At 38.5% G+C, this 27,072-nt stretch overlaps 2 protein-coding genes across 6 annotated transcripts in view; one reads left to right on the top strand and one right to left on the bottom strand.

The window, feature by feature from the left end:
* CDC27 (cell division cycle 27) overlaps window positions 1-22,020 on the bottom strand; it is a 73,396-nt gene extending 51,376 nt beyond the window's left edge. For 3 of the 5 annotated variants that reach the window (XM_026512557.4, XM_057317856.1, XM_026512555.4), the window contains exons 1-2: window positions 21,834-22,005; window positions 5,096-5,171 (exon numbers count right to left, since the gene is read on the bottom strand). In XM_026512557.4, the coding sequence (XP_026368342.1) occupies window positions 5,096-5,171; window positions 21,834-21,860 (103 nt within the window). In that variant the 5' untranslated portion in view covers window positions 21,861-22,005. Of the gene's footprint in view, window positions 1-5,095; window positions 5,172-21,833 lie in introns of all 5 variants that reach the window. The other 2 variants (XM_026512554.4, XM_026512553.4) reach the window with 2 other exon arrangements.
* A 387-nt stretch (window positions 22,021-22,407) lies between these two features.
* The window catches only part of MYL4 (myosin light chain 4), a 28,097-nt gene continuing 23,432 nt past the window's right edge, over window positions 22,408-27,072 (top strand). Inside the window, exon 1 of the mRNA XM_026512552.4 lies at window positions 22,408-22,598. The gene's annotated coding sequence lies outside the window, so the exon portion shown is untranslated. The remainder of the gene's footprint in view (window positions 22,599-27,072) is intronic.

Here is a 27,072-nt window from a genome sequence, read left to right as displayed (position 1 = left end):
AATGTTTTGGCTACTTCTTTTTCCTTGCTTTTCACCAGTTACAATCACCAGTTCCATACAATCTCATAGATTGCAACTTCTCATCTTTCCCCAGAGGTCCTAGACATTACCTTATAAAATAAAATGCACACAAAACTTACATCTGGTTAGTTTTCTTTTTTTTTTTTTAAAGATTTTATTTATTTATTTGACAGAGATAGAGACAGTCAGTGAGAGAGGGAACACAAGCAAGGGGAGTGGGAGAGGAAGAAGCAGGCTCCCAGCAGAGGAGCCTGATGTGGGGCTCGATCCCGGAACGCCGGGATCACGCCCTGAGCCAAAGGCAGATGCTTAACGACTGAGCCACCCAGGTGTCCCACATCTGGTTAGTTTTCTGAACACAAATAACTCATCTCTCTCCAAGGACCTACCATATTAATTGTAATAATATATTCTTTGCCCATATAGCCTACGACTGTTTCTATTTGTTCCTAACCACCCATTTCTATTCCTTCCCAACAGCTAAATATATATAATTACAATTAAAAACCTCAGAAAATCTTAGAAGTACTCACATGCTATCTCTTAGGACAAGGGGAAAAGCTGAATCTATATTCTGTCCAACAGTTAATCAATTAGTAATGGAGAAAAGCCCTGGTCAAGGAGATCAGGTATTGGCAGCGGGAAGGAAAAATAGGTGCTTACAATGGCAGAAGGGAATATGGAGGGGGATGATAAGATTAGGACAGTTTTTCCAAACAGCAAGTCTCAATTCACTGTGGATTGTGAAATCAATTTAGTGGATATCAACCTGGATTAAAATAACAACAACAAACACTCAAATAGAAAAACATCAGAGTGCATCGTATATAAGACGAATAAAAAAAAAGAAAATCTGAAAAGCCACTATATTAGAATATGCTAAGGGACAGGAACTTATAAAGGACTTCCTACGTGCCAGAAACCACACTGGATTATTATAGTTAGTGCTGAAAACTATCTTGTTAAATAGGTATTTCTCTTCCTAATTTAAAGATGAGGAAAATTAGGCTCAGAATAACTTCTTACCTAAGATCAAATGGTTAATGAACGCGTGAGTCGACATTCTCTCTTACACCACTTTGCTTATACCACAGTCTTAGGTGGGCTAACTATGCAACTGTTAGGAGAAAGACAAATGGATGACAAGGAACTAGTGAAATTCAAGAATTTGACTTTCAGAGGGTCCTATCCATCTACTTCTTTAGCCTCATGCTCTATTGGGTGTCTTTCCCTAAAACATAGCGGCTGCCACTAGTGGCATGGGAGGCCGCTGAGCAAAGGGGCAAACAGGTTACATCTAGAACACCAACTCTGATCAACTAATATTGTCAGCCAGCAACACTGGGTCAAAAAGAATTCCAAGACTGGTTCAATGGGAATAAGTAGTATGATAGATTAGTGATGTCTGTCATAAATCAGGGTGGCAGGTATTTGCTACCCTTTGTAAAATGGAATCAAAGATTTACCACTTACTGCCTATGAACATTGGCCTCAGTTTCTTCATTTCTAAAATGGCAATAGCAAATGTCCACTTTATAGGATTACTGAAGATTAAATAAGGAATTAAGTATGTAGAGAACCTAGTACTTCGTAAGAAATCAATAAATGGTAGAAGTTATGCTTGTCATTATCACTGAACTAGGATAGTATCTGCTCCTGTTGCACTTAAATTCTAAAATCTTCCCTCATAGAAATTAAGGTCAAACAGAGTGATTAGCTTCTACAGTTACCTCCTGAACAATGAGCGGGTTAGGGGCACCTATTCTCCAGAGTAAAAAATCCACAGGTAATTTCTGACTCCCCCAAAACTTAACTACTAAAAGCCTACTGTTGACCAGAAGCCTTACTAATAACATAAACCGTTGATTAACACATATTTTGTATATGTGTTATATACTATATTCCTACAATGAAGTAAGCTAGAGATAAGAAAATGCTATTAAGAAAACCATAAGGGTGGGGCGCCTGGGTGGCTCAGTTGGTTAAGCATCTGATTCTTGATTTAGGCTCAGGTCATGATCTCAGGGGTGTGGGATCGAGTCCCACGTCGGCCTCCATGCTGGGTATAGAGCCTGCTTGATATTCTCTCTCTCCCTCTCCTTCTGTTCCTCCCTGCCCCCCTGCCCTCTCTCTCTAAACAAAACAAAACTAACAAAACACCATAAGGGAGAGAAAATACATTTATAATACTGTATTGAAAAAAATATGTATACCAGTAGACCCACACAGTTCAAATCCGTGTTAAGGGTCAACTGTATACTGAGAGAAACTAATACTTACTGAGCAACTAAGTGTCAAGTGCTGTATCAAACACAGACAGAAGTGGACTGAACAGCTTTATGCAAATTCATCTGGAATCCTGCCCCAATTCTATGAGAAAACCTAATTGTCTTAATTTGAAACCACTAATTCACAATCTTTTGGAGCCTAACTATAATTAGAAACTGCCAATCCTTTAATAAACAAATTCAAAAAAGAAAGTATAAGACAACAAAACATGAGGGTTGTGTAGGTATCACTGAAAATATATGTAAGTAGATTATGCATGATAAACCTTGCTTTTATATAATTGAGCAGAGTAGGGTGATCTATTGCATTATCTTCTTTCTAAGCTTCTCCCTCTTCTAAATCTTTTCATTGGGATCTCAGATTCCTGTTGGCAGAGATCTTCCCCACTTTCCTCTCTGAACTCCTGTTCTCCCTTGAAGGACCTGACAGCACTCTCACAGGGATGCAATTTCCCTCATATCCCAGGTACATCAGAGTCAAGGTAAGGTTTCCTCTTTGTTTCTTTCTTTTTTTTTTTTTTTTAAGATTTTATTTATTTATTTATTTGAGAGACAGAGCAAACATGAGTGGGGGGAGAGGCAGAGGGAGAGGGAGAAGCAGATTCCCTGCTGAGCAGGGAGGCCAACGCGGGGCTTGATCCCAGGATCCCAGTATCATGACCCAAGCCGAAGGCAGATGCTTAACCAACAGAGCCACCCAGACGCCTCTCCTCTTTGCTTCTTAAAACTATTTCCAAGTATTACTCTTTGCAGGACAGTCTGCTTCATTAATGGAAGAATTTTACAACTGGTTGGCTCATGGTCTTCTAATCCCACGTTATTCCCATGCATCTCCCAATTCAACCTCATCTGGACTTCTGGCACTTCTCTGTATCTTATTTACCAATTCCCTTCTGTGTTAACTTTCCTATATAGTTTCTATTTCCTGGTTCCAGATCTTGTCTATATTCTTAATGATCTTAGCCCTTGTCCCTTCTTGTGACACATGCCTGGCAAACCCCTAATATCTACCTTCTTATGCTTGCAGTTAGGTTACTAAGCACTTGCTACTAGAGTAAAATCATACAACTGAGCAGAAAGGTTCCACTAGCAATTCATACAAGAACACACAAAGCACACAAAAATAAAGGTCATCTGTAACCATAAAAAAAAAATAAATTTTTTGGCAAGTAATCCAATGGGAACATCACAAAAAGTAGAAAAACTGAGTGAAGCAAACACACACCTGAGTAAAAAGAAGGCAACACCGTTTCTGGTTGGGAAGGCTATCTATAGTAAGATGTCAATACTTCTAAATTAATTTAGAGAATGATAATGGTTACAGGTCGGCACTGATCAAAATCTTGGTGAAATTTCAAAGCAATAATAAAATACACATAGATGAGTGAAGGATAAAAAAGGGTAAAGATGTCTTATCAAAGAATGAGTTGGAAAGGGACAAAAATGATGGGAGACAGACCTTATGAAATATTAAAGTACAATATAAAGTGTTAACTAAAAATGGTATGATATTGGGTTAAAAATAGATAATTAATGGAAGAGAGGAGAAATTCTGGAGACAAAACAAAATATATTTTTTAAAATTTAATATACGACCAAGTAAAATACCATGTGGGAGAGAAAAAGCATTGCTTAATATATAATACTGAATAAATTAATAATACCATGATAAATTCTTTAAATTTTTTTAAACCACCAATAATCACATATTTACTGTAGATGGTAGAAAGATGATAATTTTCCATCTACTGAAGCAATAGGAGAAAGTATAAATGACAAAGCTGAGGAGTTCAACTACATAAAAATTTTAAATACTGAAACAATAAAAACCAACAGAATTAACATTAAAAAGCAACAATCTGGGGCAAAAATACAATAAAGATATAGCTCATAGAAACAGGAATACATTTAAAACAAACACTTGAGAAAATACCCAGAGTCCCTTGTAGTAGTAAAAATGCAAGACAAAATACCTCACAATTCTCAAGTAAACAAAAATACATTAAATTGGTCAAATCTGATACTGATAGGATTATGAAGGAAGTCTTATGCTGTTGGTAACACCCCAAATTATTATACCTCTCTCTGCTGGGTTACCAACTGCGGAAGAAGTAATTTGTTGTAGAACTGATCACACTGTTTGAGTGCTAAATTCCATCCTAGAATATATAACCCAAGGAAATGACTTAAAAGAACAAAAAGCCGTACTTAATTATCTATATTAGCATCTTAGAAAGAGAATTACAATAATTAACGACAGACACAAAACATACATTACCAGCAGATGTTTACTGAACATTTATTACCATGCCAGAAGGCTGTGCCAAGTGCTTTAAATACATTATCTCATTTCATTCTTCAATGTTACGAAGCAATTATTACTATCTTTATTTGATAGATGAGAAATCTGAAATACTCAGACACTGAGTAACTTGCTCAAGGTATACAACTGCATATTTAAGTGACGGGGTTAAGGGCTTGTACCAAGGCTTTAGACTAAATTCTTGCTCTTAGCCACAGAATATAGACTCTTCTAACAAAAAAAACCTGGAAAAAATATCTAAAGATTGGAAAATGATTAAATAAGCCATAGTGTGAAACCTGGAACAACTCTACAGTTATTAAAAGTAGCATGTAAGATACAGGAGAAGTTTTTATGAACTAGCGTCAGTCATAAAGGAAAAACAAAAGTGATCCCCGTAATCTTGTTATAGATGTCATAAGAAACGACAGATTCCATACATTTTACTCATTTATGGTTCTATAGAAATGAAGAGATTACAAACCTTCAGCATACAGTCGTTCTGCGAGGAAAACTGCATCTCGGTAAGCATAGTGGTTTAGTGCTTGCCATATAGCAGCCTGAAAGTAGAGGAAAAAGAACATAAATAGACAAACATACAGAGTTTCAAAGTAACTCCTAGCAGAGCCTTGCATATTGTAAACAAATCAACAACCCTGGCTTAAGTAATAAAACCTCAGTGCCCATCATGCAAACTCCATAGTTTGCTAGACAAGGCTCTTCACAATATGGCTCCTAACATATCTGAATGTACTCACTCCTCTCCATGGACATTTCGGCCTCTGTCGTTTTGTACTTCCTTCCCCCCCTCCAGAGGAATGTGGGCTCCCTCACTTACCTCCTTTTACAAACTGCTCATCCCTAAAGACCCAGCTTAATTAACATCTACTTCATGAAGGTTGATTCCTAGCTGAAGTTGATTCCTTGGCTGATTCCTAGCCATTTTTTTGGTAAAGATAGCTCTTCCAGTGGAGCACTCATGTTTTGTTACAGTTACTTGTTTATATGTCCGCCCACCCCACTAAACCATACTGCTCTGAACTTACAACAGTGGTTTAAACAATTTTTCATGATATACATGAAATGTATGTCATCCTCCACAAAAACTTCCCCACCTATTATCTTTAATGCTACCCTGTTCTCACCCACTCAAGGAAGCATGTTAGGATACAGATGAGTAGAGCTACTATAGGAATAACCTTTAATCTATTTGAATATATTTTTCTATTATTTTATTTTATTTTTTAAAAGATTATATTTATTTTGAGGGAGAGAGAGAGAGAATCTCAAGCAGACTCCACACTGAGCATGGAACCTGATGTGGGGCTCTATCTCACGACCCTGAGATCATGACCTGAGTTGAAATCAAGAGTCAGATTGCTTAACTGACTGAGCCACCGAGGCACCCCATATTTTTTCTTTTTTAGATTTAGGAAACATATCTATAAAGTTTATATCAAACCACCACCCTGAATTTTGTTAATCTTTAGATTTTCTTTACTATTTGTACACATATGTATCATTTTTAAGCAATGCAACATTTAGTTTTCCCTGTTTTTTAATTTTAAATAAATACAAAATAAAAACAATCATATTGTATATATTCTGCTATGATTTGCTTTTGTAATCCAACATTATATTTAAAAAATTCATTCCTAATCTGTACAGCTGGAGTTTATTCATTTTGATTGCTGAATAAATAATATTTCCATTGTATAAATATACCAAAATGTATTTTATCTATTTATGGCATATGAACATTTGGGTTAATTCTAGTTGTTTTTTTCCCCCCAGTTATAATAGTGCTGCAAAGAACATTCTTGTATTTGTCTCTTGGGATATCTGTTTAAGAATCTCTCCAAATTAGGATATATATTTAAGAATGAAATTATGGGGCTGCTGGGTTCATGTTCATATACATGTTCATCTTTACTAGGTTATGCAAATTATTTTCAAATTGTTGGTTAATTTACACTCCTACCAAAAATGTATGAGTTCCCATTATTCCACATCCTTGTCTACACTACGTACTATCAAAAAAATTTTGAGTTTGTTTATTTATTTATTTATTTTTAGTAATCTCTACACCCAATGTGGGCTCAAACTCATGACCCTGGGATCAGGAGTCTCATGCTCTACTGACTAAGCCAACCAGGTGCCCCTAAATTTTTAATTTTTACTAGCCTGATAGATATAAAACGCTTATCTTTTGCATTTAATTAGCATTTCTCTGAATATTAAAATGAGGCTGTGTTCATTGGTAATTTATCTCATGTTTATTGGTCTTCTGGCAAATGCCTGTTTATGTGTCATACATTTTTCTGTTAGGTGACTTACCTTTTCTTACTATTTTACCCAGCATTTTTAGGAGCACTAAACCAAAGAGGTTTCTTTTAAGTTCCAGTGTGTCATATAACACTAATTTTTAGTCTGTCATATAATGTGTATATATATACACGTATGTGTATATATATATATACACATATATACATGTATATATAAATTATGTGTTCATATGTATTTATGTTTTGCTTAGCATTTTTAGGAGCACTAAACCACAGGAGTTGCTTTTAACCTCTCTGGGTTTCTTTTAACTTTTAGTCTATCACAAGCTATAAAAGTCATCAATTAATTTAAAAAATTCATAAACTTATAAACTGAGATATCTTACAACTGATCATGACAGGTTTTTTTTATTTCTAGCATGTATACTAGCTTATAATGTATTGAATAATTTAGCAGAGTTACAATAAAACCAGCAAGATGGGATTACCTAATGAAGACCACTAGCTAACACTGTAACAGTAAAACTAGATTACATTGTAACAAGTGATTAATATCACTAATATGCCTTAGATATAGTAAAAGCTCAACTATTTGAATGAATAAGCAAATGTTTAATAACATTTCTATGAGTATTATTAATTACAATTTTTTATATTAAAATCCTAGTAGTAGTTGATGACTTACTTATTAGTGCAAGGGTATATTTTTCTATTTCCTCAAGAAAAAAATGGTAAATGAGTTTCACTTGGGGTCTCTAGATCCTCTTAAGCTTACTGTCTATACAGTCTAAATTTTTTAAAGTCTCAGAGATGTGCTAATTTGGCCACTTCCATCCAGACACAGGGAAAGGAAGAAGGAGGGAATTTAAATTTAATTTTGAATAAACTATACTAACCCAAATGGCATTTTTCCCCCTCTAATGTTCTTAATCCAGTCATTTCTTACTACTTCAAGAACTATCTAAAATTGCTATTCAAAGTGTGGTCCTTGGAGCAGCAGCAACACTAGTATCTTCTGGGAGTTTTCTGGGAGTGTGGAATCTCAGACCCCAACACAGACCTAGTAAATCAGAATCAGCATTTTGGGGCGCCTGGGTGGCTCAGTCGCTAAGCGTCTGCCTTCAGCTCAGGGTGTGATCCCAGGGTCCTGGGATCGAGCCCCGCGTCGGGCTCCCTGCTCCACTGGGAGCCTGCTTCTTCCTCTCCCACTCCCCCTGCTTGTGTTTCCTCTCTCGAAGGGCTGTCTCTCTCTCTGTCAAATAAATAAGTAAAATCTTAAAAAAAAAAAAAAAAGAATCGGCATTTTAACAAGACCCCCAGGTGATTTATATGCATATTAAAGTTTGAAAAGGACTGATCTAAAAAAAGACTTACTCTAATTAAAAACATCCCTGCTCCATAGACTCACCAAAGCCAAAGAGGTTGTCTCATCCGATGTTAATTCAAGATGTTAAGAACAACATAATTTCGGGGCACCTGGGTGGCACAGCGGTTAAGCATCTGCCTTCGGCTCAGGGCGTGATCCCGGCATTATGGGATCGAGCCCCACGTCAGGCTCCTCCGCTATGAGCCTGCTTCTTCCTCTCCCACTCCCCCTGCTTGTGTTCCCTCTCTCGCTGGCTGTCTCTATCAAATAAATAAATAAAATCTTAAAAAAAAAAGAATAAAATAATTTCTAGTCCTTCAGGCCATATCCCTTAGTTTTAAAAGAAAGGCCTGAATTATTCAAATTACAAAGCCTCTTGTTTGCAGGTCTTCATGTTCCTTCTTGGCCACAACCCATTTCTTACACCTAATAAAATATCCTACATATTAATAGAAATGAATCATAATACCATCTCCTTTCATAATCTATCCAAATTAGTTGGGCTACAAAGATATCTCCCTTTGGTCTAAAATGTACCATTTCGCTCTCCCCCAATATTGTCAGAAGTAGCTGACATAACCTATAGGATGATTCCAACAGTACACACAAAAATATGACTTACCTGCTTTAAATAAGAGAAATCCTAGGATTTTCAGATACTTATAAACTCCATATTAAAGATAATTTGCTGTCCCAAAGCCTAATTCATCCCAACGCCACTATTCATAATTTCCAGAAGACAAAGGGGTTCATACAATTTTAATTTTGCCATACTTCAGTTCTATGTTTATTTCTGGAATATTTCCATATGATTTAATCCCACAATGTCCCTCAATTTCATAGAAAGGAATATTTAGAATACCGAAATATCATACTACACTAAAAAAAACCTCATTCATAATTGGAAGGTCCTCTATTACTTGGGAAGTAAAATAGATGGGAAGAGAAAAAGAGAAGGCCATAAATACCAATAGGACCTGCTAAGAAGGACTGTTAAATCACTGTATGATTCTTCCCCAATTAGAGCCACCTAAATAAGAAAGGTACCAAAGACAAGCTGTGCTGAAACAGCCAGAACCCCCAATAAAATGTTCCATATTGCTGCTAATAATTCTTCCACAAGCCATTAACCAAGGATCTGAGGTTCCTACTCTTTACTACTCCTTGACTTTTTTTTTAAGATTTATTTATTTATTTATTCGAGAGAGAAAGCACCAGCAGAAGAGACAGAGGGAGAGGGAGAGAGAATCTCAAGCAGACTCTGTGCTGCATGCAGAGCCTGACATGGGGCTCGATCTCACGACCCAAGATCATGACCCAGGCCGAAACCAAGAGTCAGACACTTAACCAACTGAGCCACTCAGGCATCCCTCCTTGACTTTATTTCTGATAGTATTTGCCTGTGGTGGATATCAAAATATCCTCGGCTATTTAGAGTACAAAGGTATACTATTACCTCGTGAGGACATTTCATTTACTGATTCCAGCATGACTGACCATGAATGAAAACCAATGGGCAGGGAATAGTGGTGTCTTTTTTAACTTTTCTGAACTGGAGAGTTCTAGTACTCATTCATTCAATAAATATTTACTGAGTTCCTACTATGTGCCAGGCACTTTCTAGACCCTATAGTAAATTAACAAATAGTTTCTGTCCTCATGGAGTACCTTTCAGTGCTGCTCCTGTCTAGATCAGTGGCTATCAATCCTTGCTTGAGAATGCTCTACTTCAAATCCACTGCATCACAATCCCTGGAAGCTGGGATTGAGTTTAGATATCTTTATTTTTCAACCTTTTCACTGGTAGGCATTCAGTGCTCAGAATCATTCTTTTTTTTAAGATTTTATTTAATTATTTGAGAGAGAGAGAGATAGCAAGAGAGCACATGAGCAGGGGTGGGGGGAGAGGGAGAAGCAGGCTCCCCACTGAGCAGAGAGCCCGATGTGGGGCTTGATCCCAGGACCCTGGAATCATGACCAGAGCTGAAGGCCGATTCTTAACCGACTGAGCCACGCAGGTGCCTAGCAGAATCATTCTTTTACTCTTTTAGATAAACAGTTCTCTTTTTTTTTACAACACACTCTTTTGTGAAAATTTGTAAAAGCTATGGACTTTCTTTCCAGAAAAAAGCACATGTATGTATATATCTACAGAAAAAGCTGTGTACAGTGTTAGGGGTTCACAGATACCCTGGTTCATTAAGTACCACTTGTCTAGCTGATGGCAGACAGTATTAGAGCCTGAAACATGGTAGGTTTCAATAAAAATCTGGAGGATTGAGTTTAGATTTTGAAAGAAAGGAGAAGAGACAAGACTGACCTAGAAAGGTACTTTCTCTTTTGCATATAGGAGACTACTACAAACTACAGTACTAGGGCCTGGAGGAGCACTGCTGCTGCCAGGATTAGGAGAGGTGCTCCTTGTTTGAAACTCAAAAACATCTTTTACCACATAAGGTCATGGATGCTGGGTTAAGTATACATGAAATAACGAATGTACTGGTAAATCAATTTGGGTACATATGGATTTAAACAGTTCGAATGGGCTAGTGTCTAACAATCATTTACAGAACTGCACCTAGAACGGTATCTAGAATCGGTCCCCACGTTTTCAGTCTCATTCCGTAACAATATTCTTCCCTTTAAACTCTTAGCCTCCTAAATGGTCTTCCTGCCTATAAGCTGTAAGGTAATCCACCCTGTCCCAGAATTACATTCCTCATACATAAATATCATCACTGCTAAACAGAAGATGATAGTGAAAGGCCTGGGCTCTAATCCATGTTCCACGACTTACTAGTTCTGTGTCTTGGGCAAGTGACAATGTCTCAAGTCCTAGTCTCTTCGTTTAAAACGTAAGAGTCCAGTAAAGTACATAATGATTCCTAGCACATACCTAATAATTACTTAATAAATTTTAGCTGGACCATCATCATTATCATCATCATGTCTTCCTCCCTGATCAAAACCTTCTAATGATTCCTCTTGGATAGCTCCACAAAATTTACAAAATACCTCCAGTATAAAGCACAAACTCCTTAGCAAACTATTCAAATGCCCTCTGGCTTTAATCTCCCTTTTTCAGCTCTGTTCTCACATCTCACCAAAGCTACCCATGGTCTAGAAAAAGAAAAAGTCTCCATCAGTCCCTAAACATTCACTGTATTTTCAAACTGTAGAGTCTTTGCCTGTTTGGGTTATCTTTTGTCTTTGACTTCTATGTCCTGAAATTTTAGTCATCCTTTCTTCAAAATTCAGCTTACATGTTCCTCTGCCTTTCCGTGAAGACTTCACTGATCTATCCCTTGCAATATTAATTACTCAATCCTCTGAGGTCCTAGACAATTTTGTTTATACTTTAAAAAACATCAGGCTGTGAGCGCCAGTGTGGCTCAGTTGGTAAAGCATCTGACTCTTGATTTTGGCTCAGGTCACGATCTCAGGGTCGTGAGACTGAGACCTGCACTGGACATGGAGCCTGCTTAATATTCTCCCTCCCTCTCCTTTTACCTTCCCTCCTTCCCCTCTCTGGCTCATGTGCACGTGTGCTCTCTCTTTCTAAATAAATAAATAAATAAATAAATAAATAAATAAATAAAATTATCAGGCTGTTTATTAGATTTGGTTATATTATTTAACTAGGTTGCAACTTCTTGAGGAAAAAAAGCCAGATTCTATTTTTCTCTATAATTCCCTGGTTATACTACCTGACTTGTTATTTCCTTAGTTAACCTAGGTAACTGCCTTTAAACATAGTGCATGCTCAATAAATGTTTGTAGAATATTGGTTTTGGAACTCTGAATCTATTTTCCACTTACTGAACTACAAATTTTTAGAAACCCAATCGGGAGGTAAAACACAAGGTAAGGCATTCTTAATATAATTAGCTTTTGCTAATATGAATAAAAGGGAACATTGATGTTGATGATATAAAACAATACAAAATAACATCTAGCTGTCTCTTCCTTGACACAATAAGATAAACATTAAAAAAGCAAGGGAGCAAGAATCTGGTGAGGAAATACCAGTTAGTCTGACAAAGGGGTTGGAATAAATCAGGTTTGGGGCAACAAAAATTTTAATGATGTGATCTATTGATACCTGAAAGATACTCAGAGTTTTCTGGTTAACAGCAACCTAGATCATGTCATATACTGCCCCGCACACCATCAGATCACTTGCCTTATCACCTACTCAGTACGCCCACCACCTCTGAAGCACATCATTTATCCGTCCAGTAAACATTTAATGAGCATCTACTCTGTTTGCTGTATGATCCTGATGTCAGTAAAAAAGAACATAAAAAACAACTGGGGCGCCTGGGTGGCTCAGCAGGTTAAGCGCCCAACTTTTCTTTTTTTTTTTAAGATTTTATTTATTTATTTGTCAGAGAGAGAGAGAGTACATTCAGAGGAAGTGGCAGGCAGAGGGAGAAGCAGGCTTCCTGCCGAGCAGAGAGTCCAGTGCGGGACTAGATCCCAGCGTTCTGGGATCATGACCAGAGCTGAAGACAGATGCTTAACCAACTGAGCCACCCACGTGTCCCTAAGCCTCCAACTCTTGATTTCAGCTGAGGTCATGATCTCAGGGTTGTGAGATCGAGCCCCATGTCAGGCCAGGCACTCAGCGGGGAGTCTACTTGAGAGTCTCTCTCCCTCTGCTCCTCCCTCTATGCCATGCTCTCTCTCTCATAAATAAATCTTTTTTTTTAAAGATTTTATTTATTCCTTCGACAGAGAGAGAGACAGCGAGAGAGGGAACACAAGCAGGGGGAGTGGGAGAGGAAGAAGCAGGCTCCCAGCAGAAGAGCCTGATGTGGGGCTTGATCCCAGAACTCCAGGATCACGCCCTGAGCTGAAGGCAGACGCTTAACCGCTGTGCCACCCAGGCGTCCCTCTCATAAATAAATCTTAAAAAAAAAAAAACCCACAAACAACAAAAAATAACCAACTTGAGAGTTCTTCAGGTGGGCTGTAGAAAGCCAATATACTGGATTTTCAAATCTTTGCCCACAATAAATTATGAATTTTGAATTACAAATTCAAATTATGAATAAGTCAGGCATTATTCCATAGGCACCTATTTGGTCACTGTCATTGTGGCCACTGTGCTTTTCTTTTATTTATTTAAGCAATCTCTATACCCAATGTGGGGTTCGAACTCACACCCTGAGATCAAGAGTCACATGCTCTACCGACTGAGCCAGCCACATACCCCTGTGCTTTTTTTTTTTTTTTTTAAGATTTTATTTATTTATTCGACAGAGACAGAGACAGCCAGCGAGAGAGGGAACACAAACAGGGGGAGTGGGAGAGGAAGAAGCAGGCTCACAGCGGAAGAGCCTGATGTGGGGCTCGATCCCACAACGCTGGGATCACGCCCTGAGCCGAAGGCAGACGCTTAACTGCTGTGCCACCCAGGCACCCCTGCTTTTGTTTTTTTATCAAACAATTGGGAAGATGAACCTTAGAACAAAAATATGTGGTGCTGGCAAGAAGTGAATAACATTAGGTCAAATATACTGCAGAACCTCTGCTCTCTGGCCTACATCTCCTCTGTCCTATGACACAGAAAAGACATAGATAAAAGGTAATGTGATAAACTATGAGTGTTTTCCTCAGAGAACTTCAACATTTGCACTGAGAATAATGCAAAAAAAAAAGTCATTCAGAAAACAACAGGCTAAAGGGTGTTCAAATCTAATTTGACTCAATAATTTCTTGAATGTTTAATATACTCTCCCAACTACCAACTCACAGCAGATGAACCCTAACCCTAACTCTCTCACATTAAACAAGATGACCAAGAGCTTCGTTATAATCATCTGTAAAATAGGATAAAAACACAAACTTTGAGATAAACCTAGTACAGTACTTGGCTGAATTCTAAACCCTTGTAAGAACGTATCTGTCCCTCTGGTGTTCCACCAGACCATACGTGACCTAGGGTTCTGGAACCATGCATATAGGTATCTTTCAAAATGATACTCATTTAAATTAGGCAACTGCAATAATAATGAAAGGAAGAAATTCAATAAACATTTACTTTCGAAGGCAGACCATTTATTCCCCTGGATTACTTTAATAGTGTCTTATTTGTCTTCTCTGAATTCCTTTCCATCCTATGATCCATTCTCTCCCTGTGAGCTTTTCACAAATCAGATCTGATCATATTATCCCTTTGCCTGAGATCTTTCACTGGCATCTTATTGTCCTTAATAATAAAAATCCAAAGCACCAAACCAGGGAGGGTGGTATAGTCCATGTTTACCTCTCCAATTCACTTTGTATCATGTTCTCTTATGTTCCCTGTGTCAGGACAACGACCTTCTTTCAACTCTGCAAACCTGCCAGGTTACCTTCCTGCCACAGATCCTTTAAACATACACATAGTTCACTTTACCTGGCACGTTATTCTTTTCCTCCAAACCATGAAAATTTGATTCATTCTTTGGACTTCTTTCTCAGGGAAAGCTTTTTTGGGGGACCTCTGATGAGGTCAGGTATCTTTATTACACACTCTAACAGCATCAAGTACCTTTCCTTGGTAATACTACAGGAGGAGACTAGTTGAGTAATGTCTTCCCCACTATAATATAAACTCCAGAAAGGTAGGGACTACATTTGGTTTTGCTCATTATTAGATTCCCAGCATCTGTTATATACTTCTTAAGCAAATGCTTAACTAATATACGTTGAATGAATAAAAAACTGATCTTTGATTTCTGCGAGTCCTCCCACTCTTAGCGTCTTAGGTTAGTCTTAGCCTTCAGTTTCTCCGTATTATTATGCGACTGATGCTTGCACACATGGGTTTGAAATACACAGGTTCACTTACATGTGGATCTTTTTCGATAAATATAGTACATTACTGTAAATTCTCTTCTTTATGATTGTCTTAATAACATTTTCTTTACTCTAGCTTACTTATAAGAATACAGTATATAATACATATATAAAGTATGTGTTAATCGACTGTTTATGTTATTGGCAAGGCTTCCGGGCAACGGTAGGCTATTAGTAGTTAAATTTTTGAGGAGTCAAAAGTTATACTCAGATTTTCAGCTGCATGGGGGTCAGTGCCCCTAACTCCCGCATTGTTCAAGGGTCAACTGTATGTCCAATAGTTTAAGATCTCTGGAAATCTCTATTGAAATAAATTCTGTGGCACATAACATTATTCTTTTGTATAATAATTACCACCTAATTACTCCTTTATAAAATATGGGGATTTCCTACAAATCTACTTGTTCAATTTTGTTGTAAATGAAAGAACATGTTGAGTAGAAAGAATACACCCAGGATTTAATTTTGGAGGTATGTGTTCTAATTTGTGGGCCAGCACGTCCAAGAGTGAGACTTTAGGGGAATTATTTAACTTTTCTCAGCCTCAATTTTCTCATCTGGAAAATAGAGCTCTGTTTCTTGGACACGGATCAAATGACATGATACATATATGGTGTTCCTAGCACACAGTAGGCACTTAAAACCTTATCCTTTCCTATCTCCCAATATAAACAAATTCAATAAATCTGCAGTTTCCATTATTATAACATCTCCCAGCATATCTGCCACAATTGCTTATTTTGTTAACATATAAGCCACAAAAGACCCAAATGATTTACCAGCTAACTCAGTACTACCGATCACCAGGAAGATTTGACACATATATATGAAGGCTATAAAGTCCTAGAACTTTGGATTTTTTTCTGTCTTTTTAAAATTAAAGAAATGAGGAAGTATCATAATCAAAGGTTCTATCCATTTCTGATATAAAATCAAACCTTGCTCAGAAGAACATCATTCCTTTATTACCAATTCTTAAGAGGGTCAGAGAGGAATAGTAAAGGGAGCCAACTCAAACTCTCATATACCCCAGACATATAACTTACCACTTGGAAAACCCCACATACAGCTTCCATCACTACTCTGCTCGGGCACCTCTAAGTTCCTCAATGATGGCGTCTCTTTGGGAGGAACAGGGAGGGAAATGGACTATTTTCTAAGGCACTACAGATCGGTAGCTTATGAAGAGCAGGGCTAAGATTAGCCCCTTGGCCAGTTATCTACTTCTGCTCAACTGCTGGTGTGCACCTGCCCCCAAAAGCATATCATTCAGTGCATCACCTCAGGAGTTCTACAAATTAAAGCCAGATGGATGAAATGCTACTAAAGTTACAAAACAAACAGAGCAACACTGCCCCCGTCCTCAAAAAAAAAAAAAAAAAAAAAAAAAAAAAAAAAAAAAAAAGAAAAGAAAAGAAAAGAAAAGAAAAAAGAAAAAAAAAGAAAAAGTTTAAAAGAGAATTCCTACTGATTAAAAGAATGGGTTAGTCCTAGGATGCAATAATTTAAAAGATGAATCTACATAAAATGAAATGGCAAAGTTCCTTCCTTGCTTGCTCTTCTTAAACATGTAGTATTATTTAAAATGTAAACAAACCTCTATAAATTGTACAACTAATGCAGACTTAAATGTGACCATATAAATTATTTTGTCTTATTCTTGTTTTTGTCAAAAAAAAAAAATAGCTGCCCTTTTTTGGACCATAAAAGAAATGGATAATAGAAGCTTTAGACAAGATAAGAAGGTATAAGGAAAAAAAAATCACTGTGGAATTTTCCTGTTATACGTTACAATCTAATTTCTAGAACTCTACTTTAGTTTAGGTCTACATCAGTGGTTCTCCATCTGGGTGATTTTGCCCCAAAGGGATATTTACTAATGTGGGTGAGGGCCTTTTTGGTAGTCACAAATGGAGGGGGCACCTCGTCGGTAGAGGCCAGCGATGCTGCACAACACTCTGCAATACATAGGGCAGAATCCCCCACAACAAGTAATTAGCTTGCCCCAACCGTCAATAGTGCCAAGGATGGGAAACCCAGCGTACGTTACCACGTAACTGGATTATTTTAGTAGCCTGTATGTCTCCCTAACTCTTATCTTGTCCCTCCTTCCCAATAGCACCAGATTAATCTCCCCAAAGCAGTGCTTTCATTACAAATTCTTCTGTTCAAAACTTATAATGGCTATTTATTACCAATACCTTAAACGTCTCAACCTGGATGTTAAGTCCTGTGTAATATGATTCTACCTGGCTAGCAAAACCTTATCTATTCCTGCTATCAATTCCCATTCTAACCAAGGCTATGATATTTTACCGTTTGTTTCGTTTTGTTTTTCACTCCTAAACATCATTCTCAAATTTGGGCTTTTGCTTATGCTATTCCATTCCAAAAACATTCTTTCTCTTCTTTACCAATTCAAACTCTTCCCATCTTCTAAAGCTTTAAGTGCTACTCTATCAAGAAACCCTTTCCATTTTTCCAGTCTGCAAGGATCTACTTCCTGAATTTTTTTATTAGTATCCGTGCCATCAAATACATACTGACTTGTAACATTATCCAATTGTTCCTGTTAAACATTCTTATCTTCCCAACAAGACTAGGCCCCTCAAAAGATCAGAGGTTATGTCTCCACATTTCTATTGGTTGGCTTCACAAATATCTCTAACTTATTTTGTTCAAAACAGATTGTCCTTCAGATTTGACTCCCTCTTAAAGGATTCGTCATTTATTAAATGGTGCCACCCAAATGAAATCCAGGTAGCTGTTCTCGATCCTCACCCTTTCCCATTCAATCAATTTGCATGTCTCCTTGGTTCTACCTCCAAAACATCTCTTGAATATCAACCTCTTTCCTACTCCACTACCACCACTTCAGTAAGTTACTTTCACTTTTTTTACTCTTGCCTCCCTCCTCATTTCACATATAGTAACCAAGAGGTCTAACTCTACATCGGATCAAGTCAATGCCCTTTTGAAAATCCTTCAAGGACTCCCCATACACTTAGAATGAAAACTGAACTCCTTATATAATGGCCTCCCATTAATATGCAACTCCAGCCACACTGGCCTCCTTTCAGTTATTTCAATGCCACGTTCTGCAATGTCTTAGGGACTTTGCACATGCTGTTTTCTCTTCCTGTAATGCTCTTCAAATTACGGTTTCCTTCTCAACCTTCAGATCTCAGCTTCAATGTTATTTGCTCAAAAAGGACTTTCCTGACACCATTCTTAGAGAAGATTTTTAAATGTCTTTTATATTCTTCTGTGCTTGGTACATAACGGTACATAATCTTTCCAATTTGATTTTTTCATTGAGACTGCTTCTTAACTTTTTGCTCTTTTGCAGTACCTCTTTTGGTGGTTCAATTGCAAACCTGACACTTGGGCTTAGGTCAAGTCCCTCCTATTAGGTCTCTCTCCTAACACCCTATTTATAGTGCCCTTATCACAGTTTGTAATTATTAATTTGTAATTATTTAATGCTTTCTCTATAGACCATAAGCACAAAAAGGGCTACATCAGGACACTAGTTGATAAAGGAATTAAATTATTGTATATTTGCAATGACCTCCTCCTTCACCCCCAAAGCTTATTCTCTCAGTTCAGTGCTATGTAGCACTGTCTTGAAGATATTATATTGTACCTAAATATAAGGCAATCTCCTATTTTCCAAAAGAAAATTTCATAAACAAATGTGTTCAGCTAACTTAAGTATATAAGTTTTTTGATTAAAGATCTAATAGTCAAATGCCTATTGATTTATCAATTTAGTTACACATACATATTTTAAAAATCACCAAATATATTTAGAAATGTCTTTTTCTATTTTCATTGAAGAGAACAGTTTTACTAAAACTGTTCACATCTATCTTTGATATCAACAAAGCCATTTTTTTTGTCATCTAACACAATTTTCCTGAATACAACACCTTCAATTCTAAGTTACTTAAAATATGGTACCCTTTGAATCCATGTTAGAATGCTGTAACTGTAGGGGTGCCTAGGTGGCATAGTCAGTTAGGTGTCTGATGTTTGGTTTCAGGTCAGGTCGTGATCTCAGGGTTGTGATCTTAAGGTAAAGGGATCAAGCCCCGTGTTGGCCCCATGTTGGGCTCTAAGCTCAGCATGGAGTCTGCTTGGGGTTCTCTCTCCCTGTGACCTCTGCCCTCTCAAATAAATAAATCATAAAAAAAAAAAAAAAGATGCTGTCCTGTACATCTTATTCCAAGCTAAAAGTATTCCTTCACTATCTAAATGATCTGTAAAACAGTACTACGTGTTCAGTACCCACTTACTATACTGCTTATTAAGGCGATTTTTACAAGCCTTGTTTACAACTTCATCTAGCACTTCTATGAAGTTTTATCCCCAGAAATAATCGATAAATCCATTAAAATGTCTTTGCCTTTTTAAAATCAATTTCATCAGGTGAATTTTATAAATATCCAAATTAACACTAATTGAAGTCATTTAGGCTAGTGTGCCTTCCCCAAACAGTTTTAGCAAAAATAACTGACAGAATTTCTGCCTCATAATGGGAGAGATGTTTGAAAAAACTCATATATAAAGTAAAGTTTTTCTATGAGAGACAACTTGGAGGAGGAGCTAATATTTAGGCTTAGGTGGTTTATCAGATTGGCTATTCCATGTTAAAACTTTAAAGAAAAAAAATGCAGAAAACACTTGCTCATCTTTCCTCTCAACCTTTTCCTATGCCTAGTAATACCATGATGCCTTAAGCAATTTTCCAACTAACTCTCATTCCTTAACAAGTACAATTACTTATCATAGTTAAAAAAAAAAATAAACAGTATCTGTCCTATTTTTATTTTCTCCTTACTAATTTTTCCCATTTTCAGCCCTAGCCTAATCAGTTGATCTTTATCATCGTAGCTAAAGTTGCTTTTTTCTCCCACTGCTCCAGATCCCTTCTTGAATGGATGTTTCGCTATAAATTACAACCAAAATTCTCACGTAGCCATATCATAAAACTTCTTACCACGTCCCCAAATCTAATGGACAAAGGTAGTATGGGGGTGTGGGGACAAATTTGACTCTTAAGCCTTAAAAATCCAGAAGTGCATTACTGCTCAGAGTAAGGAAAAAAAGAGTAAACCTGATGGGTACTATCTAGGAGTAGGCTACACATTTCTTTTCTTCTCCATGTTTTTATACAAGTTGAAATTGTTATTAAATAGTGGCTATGGGCTAACAATGAAACTAGTTTATCATTTCAGAAGACTTCTGGGGCCAGAGAAAGCAAATGTATCATTAGTTAAGACAAAATTACAAGAGTATGAAACAGAAATTAAACAACTTGAGTGATCTGCTCATCCATTTAAGAAGGTACAGAAAACTTCTAATGTCACATGAGGCCTCAAAAAAATAAGCTTAAGAGGGGCTCTTTACCCGTAAGAGGAATTTGGATGGCAAGAAATAGCTTTGGAAGCATTGATACAACTTACAAACAGGTAAATTTCCTAAGAGAGAATCCCACATTACATTAGTTCAAATACTAATAGCTGTTATATGTAAAGAGCTGTATGTAAAGAAGCCAACCGGGAGAAATTTCTATTTCATCCTGCGAAGAAAAATCAAGGAAATATAGAAGTGGCCATGTATTAAAATATTTATCATTTGACATCACAGGCCTATGAAGGGTCATGTGAAGTAATTTCTAAAATTGATTTGCTTTGTAACTCCAAAATAAAGCAAGCCCATAACTCAATGACAGCAGTTGGTAGAGGTCAACTCTTCTATTCAAGGCAAAGATCCTACAGTGAGTCGAAAATCTCCCAGACCTGGTCCATCAGTAAGGGACAAAAGATTCAGTTTCTTGAGATGGCAGGGGGAAAATGACTTGGCACTGCATCACACTTCAAATCCAATAGGGTTTCTCCCATGCCAACAGAGCACTGTGCGTCAAAGCATACCCTGGTGTCGTAAGGACAGTGGGATGGATGTAAAAACCCTTATTTGCCTTTCATTTCCTGAACGCCTTATCAACATGCACAATAAAACACCCCTGATTCCCATCACAGGTCACGGGGAAAGCCCCCAGATTTGCCGTTGCCACCCCCTTCCCTCGTAGAGGTGCTTGCCCCTCAAAACTGGGCCTTGGAGTTTTCTCTTCCCAGATCATTGTCCAGGGGGGCAAATTCACTGCGCGAGGAAAGCAACGTGGGCTAGGAAGTCTGTTACCAAAACAGAAATCAGGATTAAAAATACCGATCCTATCGTCCCTCCAGCCTCTCCCAGAGCACAAAAACAAAACCAAACACCCCCCGCCAACTTGCCCCACCATTACGAAGGTGGTCCAAGCTCCTCTGATCAAATGTGCCTCCCAATCATCCTCTGGGCGAGAGAGCACCTGGGGCGAGTTTTCGGCGCCCCCCCCCACCCCGCCCCTCGTCTCTCACCCCGGCCGGGGCCAGGCCCCTGGACTGACAGGAGGGGCTGGCCCCGGACGCTGGCCCGCCGGGGGAAGGAGGCATTATCGCCCAACCGCGCTCACACCGCAGGTGGAAGCAACGCAGGCCCTTAGGTAACACGGCTCGGGCTGCGGGCGAGGCCTCGGAGCCGACCAGAAGACAGGCAGGACCCGGCAGCAGGGGAGGCGGGAGAAGCAGCCGGGCCTAGGCCGCACCAGGCCGCGGAGTGGCCATACGCGGCTTCCCGGCCGAGGCTGCGAGCCAAGCCTCAGAGAGCGGGGTTATCATTACCTGGACGGGTTCCTGCAGCACCGTCATCCTTGAGGCTCAGGCCCACTTTCTGCAGTGCCTCAGGCCCCCCCCGTAGCGGCTCCGGCCCGGCCAGCCCCGGCTCATTTAAACTCACCAGCGACCGTTACCGGGGGATGGGGGAGGCCGAGCGATTGCCGAGTACCTCCGAGCGGGATACGGAAATACCCGAAATGGAGAGATCCGCGCGGGAGTCAGACGGAAAAGCCCGAAGGGGGACGGAAGCTCCCGAAGCCGATCGGCGGAGGGGGAGACCGTTGCCGGAAATTGGCGAGGATTCCCGGAGACTACCGAGTCCGATCCAGAGCGTAGTTTTCTCCTTTCGGCCACGCCTTCACTCACGCACGCCACGCCCAATCGGCCTCCCTAGGCTGGGCCACGCCCAATCGGCGACCCGCCGGCTGGGCGTGGCTTGCCGAAGCGGGCGGGGAGCGTTACGTGGCCGGACTACTGTCTCCACTCGCCGCTCAACCTCTGCGGATCAATTGATGCGCGGTAGATTAAACAGAGGGTAAAATAAGAGAGTTTGGGGCTGACTTTAATTAAGAAGTATTTGTCTGTTGAGTTTAGTTCATTCATCATTCCAGAAGTACCTATCATGGCTCAAAGGGAAATAGGAAATTTCGAAGGATTGCCACCCTTGGAAGATTTAGGCTGTCCACACTGAAGAAGTTACGGTCTCTTCAAAGGAAAGACAATGTAACAGAGTGCTGCGTTATGTGGTGCCCATCATAAGTGACGTCAAAAGTAAGAGGAGAGGGAAGTAAATTGGGATTAAGATGAGGAAGGTTTAATGGAAGGAAAAAGGGAGACAAACTGGATTCCGAAGGATGGGTAGAATTAGAAGAGAAGGCTGGTAAGTGAGGGGAAGCAGAAATGAGATCAGTCTGGTAAGAGTTAAGGCATTCACTGGAAATAACTACTTAGGTGACCAGATCATGGAAAATCTCGGAAGGCAGGCAGAAATTTTTATTCCTAGATAGGAAAGGCCTTGTGGTGTGTTGGGAAATCCGGAGGCTTGATTTTGAATTTTACCTCCGGCACTAACTAGTTTTAGGTCCTTAGGCAAGTCATCTTTCTGAACTTCTATTTCCTTAGTCTGAAAAAGATGACTAAAAGAATTAAATGAATTGATGTGTGTTGATGTGTCTAATAGGCTCTCTCAAATTTCCTTCCTCTCCCCCCAAAATGTGTGACCAGGGAACTATTAAAATTTTGTTTTTTGGTAGGTGATGGAAACAGATTTTGAAAGTTAGTTGTCTAATCTAAGGCCTAGGTCTGTAAGTTAAACCCCATCCGTTCTCATTGATTAAAGTGTGACAGGGCGGGCCTGGATTCAAGAGGAGGAGAAATAGACTCCAGCTCTAGATGGGAGGAGTAGCAAAGTGACCCTGCAAAAGGCTTGTGCCCCCAGGGGATTGACTGCTGGACCATCTTTGGAAACAATCTACCAGATATGAGATGAGAATCTAGTAGTGGTAATGGAAAGAAAGAGATGGATAAGAGATATCACCCTTAAAATGTGATGCTTTGAACTGAATGCAACACTCCACATTTATTCTAATTAATGTGGAGAATGATGAGACTATTGCTTTTATGATTTAGATGACTTCTATTAAAGTAGACTAAAGCTGTGTTTGCATTTTAAACTGTCATGTAACATTGTTTGTTCATGCTAAGTTTGTGGTCATTTTATACACACGGCTCTTTTTCACGCAACATGCTGCCAACCCAAGTCTTGTGCTTGTGCAATAGGTTCTTGTAAACTCGAATGTAGGAACTTACAACACAGCATATAATGATATTTGTGTGTGTGAAATGTGTATCTAGAGTCAGCATTTAAAGAGACCGTGATGCTTGGCATTCTGGCTCTGAAGCTTAGAATTTGCTTAACGCATACCCGCTTCTTCCCCCTCCCACCCCCCCAAAAAGGCATGTCTTTTCTAACTGTTCTTCACTGGGCTAATACATCTGTTGTGGTTTTCTGCTCATCCACAGCAAGGCCACATTGTTTGAAGTTGTGCTTTGGTGGGGTCTTTTAAAGCATTTTTATTTCCTTCTTGTTCCTGATTGACCTACTTAGACTTGCCATCCAGCAACCACTCGGGGATCCTGCTGTCATCCATTATCCACATATGTTTAGCTGGTGAGCAAATCTGGGTTGCAATAAGCATTATTCCAAACATGGTAAATTATCTCTTCTCCTTAGCCTGCTTCTTGGTCTGTTTCATGTTCAATCAGATTCGGAGGTGGCTATTAGGGAGCTATTCAAGAAGCTAGACTTGTATCATTGCCAAGATGCAGGTCCCATTAAAACATAGTCCCCAGCAAGCTTACTCTTCTGAATTTCTTCAGTCCCCCTTGTCTGTATCCTTCTTTTGTCCCTGTTGAGGCTGCTGTCTTACCCTTCTTCTGTTATCTGACCTTGAAGCTTTTACCCCTGTGTTTCCTCCTCCCTCTTGGTCAAATCATCCTTTGGCATCTCTTATCACACAGTCTCCTGCTCTTCCTCCTACTGCTCTGTTTTCATCAGTTTCCTTTGCCCCCCCCCCCCATGTGAGAATGCTTCAAGGGTCTGTTCTAGGCCATCTCCTCACCCTATGCTTTCTTCCTTTGCAAACCCACCTATTCTCTTGGCCTCCACTTTCATCTAAAATTGTTCCAGGGGTGCGTGGGTGGCTCAGTCGATTAAGCATCTGACTCTTGATTTCAGGTTATGATTTCAGGGTTCTGAGATTGAGCCCCAAGTCAGGCTCGGAACTGGACTTGAAGCTTGCTTAAGATTGTCTCTCTCCTTCTCCCTCTGCCCTTGCCTCACTTTCCTCTCCCAAGGGGGGGGGGGAGTAAAATTGTTCCAAAATCTCTATCTCTAGCCAGACCCCTTCTCAGAACTTCAGACCCGAATGCCTAGCTGTCAACTGGACATCTCACAGGTGTTTGTTCAGAACGACATCCTTGGTCCTCATACTTGAAATATTTCCTACCCCAATTTAAGGTACTGTCACCCTCTCTGTTGCCCAAACCTGAAACAGCTCTCTCTCTTTGACCCTAGCATCCAGTGACAAAAGCCCTACTAATTTTACCCTGAAAGTACCTTTGTGTCTCTTCCTGTCTCTAGCCTTACCTATCCTCAAAACCAAGTCTGATCATGTCAGGACTCTGTCCTAAACCTTCCCACCCAACTCGTGAATTCCCATTGCTCTCAGGATATCGCTCAAACCTGTTCACTTCTCTCTCTTTTTTTTTCTTAAGAGAGAGAGCACGAGCGAGTGTGCAAGTGGGGAGGGGCAGAGGGAGAAGGAGGCAAAGAGTCTTAAGCAGGCTACATGCCCAACACAGAGCCCCACTGATAAGGGGCTTGATCCCCAGACCCTGAGAGCATGACCGGAGCCAAAATCAAGAGTCAGACACTTAACCAACTGAGCCACCCAGGCACCCCTAACTTTTCTTTAAGGCCCTCCCAGGTCTAGTCCCTGCCTTCTTATTCAGCCTTGTCTCACCTCCCTGTTATACTCCACATTCCCACGAAGGGGACCAGAATATGTCACTTTGGCATGAGGATTATTTTGACCTGAAAGCAATTAGGAAGCAGCAAACACAGAAAGAGCTCTTTGCTTTCCGCTATCTGCCTAAAAGCAGGACATAAATTTCCCTTTGTGAAGGTGCTTCCCTCCCCGCTCCTGTACCAGGAGGAGGAAAATAACCATTATCACTAGAGACGAGGATTTGGCACTGATTTGGGTCTGCACAAACAATCCCTACTGAAATAACCCTTACCTTCCATTAGTTCCCCCATGTATTTACCTTCCCACAACTTACCACCCTACAGGCCCCAAACTTCCCCCTCTATTTTGTCACTTCTCCACAAATGTATTGCTATTTGCTAAGATGGTATATAAGCCCCAATCACCTTTTGTTTTTAAACTCTTGTTTTTAAAATTCTGTTAATCTGTCTTTTGTCAGTTTAATTTGCAGGGCCCATGTTTCAAACCTAAGAGGGTAGAGGGAAGGTCGCATGGGGCAGAGAGCAAGAAAGTGGCCATCTACAAGCCAGGAAGAAAGCTCTCACCAGAAACCAAAGTTGCTAGCACCTTGATCGTGGACTTCTAGCCTTCAGAACTGTGAGAAAATACATTTCTTTGTTTAATCCACCCAGTCTGTAGTATTTTGTTCTAGCGTCCTGAGCAGACCACTATGATCAAGATGGTTTGTGTCTTATCTCCCTAAGGAAAGGCTGTCTTATTTTCTCTATATTGTTCTTTGAAAAGCATTACATATTTAGTATATGCTTAAAAATATTGACTAAAGTCAATAAAACAATATTGACTGATTAAAGCCTTTACACATATTACTTCTTCCTGAAATACTTTGCCCTTACTCTTTAGCTAAATTCAACTCATCTTTCAGGCTTCAGCCTTGATATTATGTCCTCAGAATATTTCCTGTCCACCTAAACAAAATTATTAGCTCTACCCTATGATTCTCACTTACAGCATCTTTGTTCTTTTCCTTCATAGTGTGTATGGTAATTTTAGTTGTATTTGTTTAATATAAATTCCATGAAGGCAGGGACTTTGGCTTACCCTGATGCCCCCATTATCTAGTAGAGTGCCCTGCACAAATATAAAGTTATTAAAATATTATAAATTTATAAATTATAAAGTTATTAAAATATTATAATATTTTAAAATATTAAAATATTATAAATCAAAATATAAAATATTATAATATAAATAATATTATATTATAATATTGAAATATTATAAATCCATATAAATTATATATATAAATTATAAATTATATATATAAATTATAAATTATAAAATATTATAAATTTAATATATAATATTAAAATATTATAAATATTATATATAATATATAAAATATATATAATATATAAAATATATATATTATAAATATATATTATATTATAAGTTATAATATAATATATATATTTATATTATATAAATATAAAACATAAATTTATATTTATAAATATATAATAATAAATATCAAAATATAAATAAATATAAAGTTATTGAAATATTATAAATATAAATATTATAAATTTACAATTTAATTATAAATTAAAATATTATAAATTTATTATAAAATAAACATTATTAAAATATTATAAATTAATTATAAGTTATTAAAATATTATAAATGTTAAAATATTATAAATATTATAATATTAAAATAAATGATGATTAAAAGACAT

The sequence above is a fragment of the Ursus arctos genome, unplaced genomic scaffold (assembly GCF_023065955.2).
Source record: "Ursus arctos isolate Adak ecotype North America unplaced genomic scaffold, UrsArc2.0 scaffold_24, whole genome shotgun sequence".
In the NCBI taxonomy this organism is placed as follows: Eukaryota; Metazoa; Chordata; class Mammalia; order Carnivora; family Ursidae; genus Ursus; species Ursus arctos.
The sequence above is the reverse complement of the archived record's forward strand: the minus strand, read 5'-3'. Positions and strand labels throughout refer to the sequence as shown.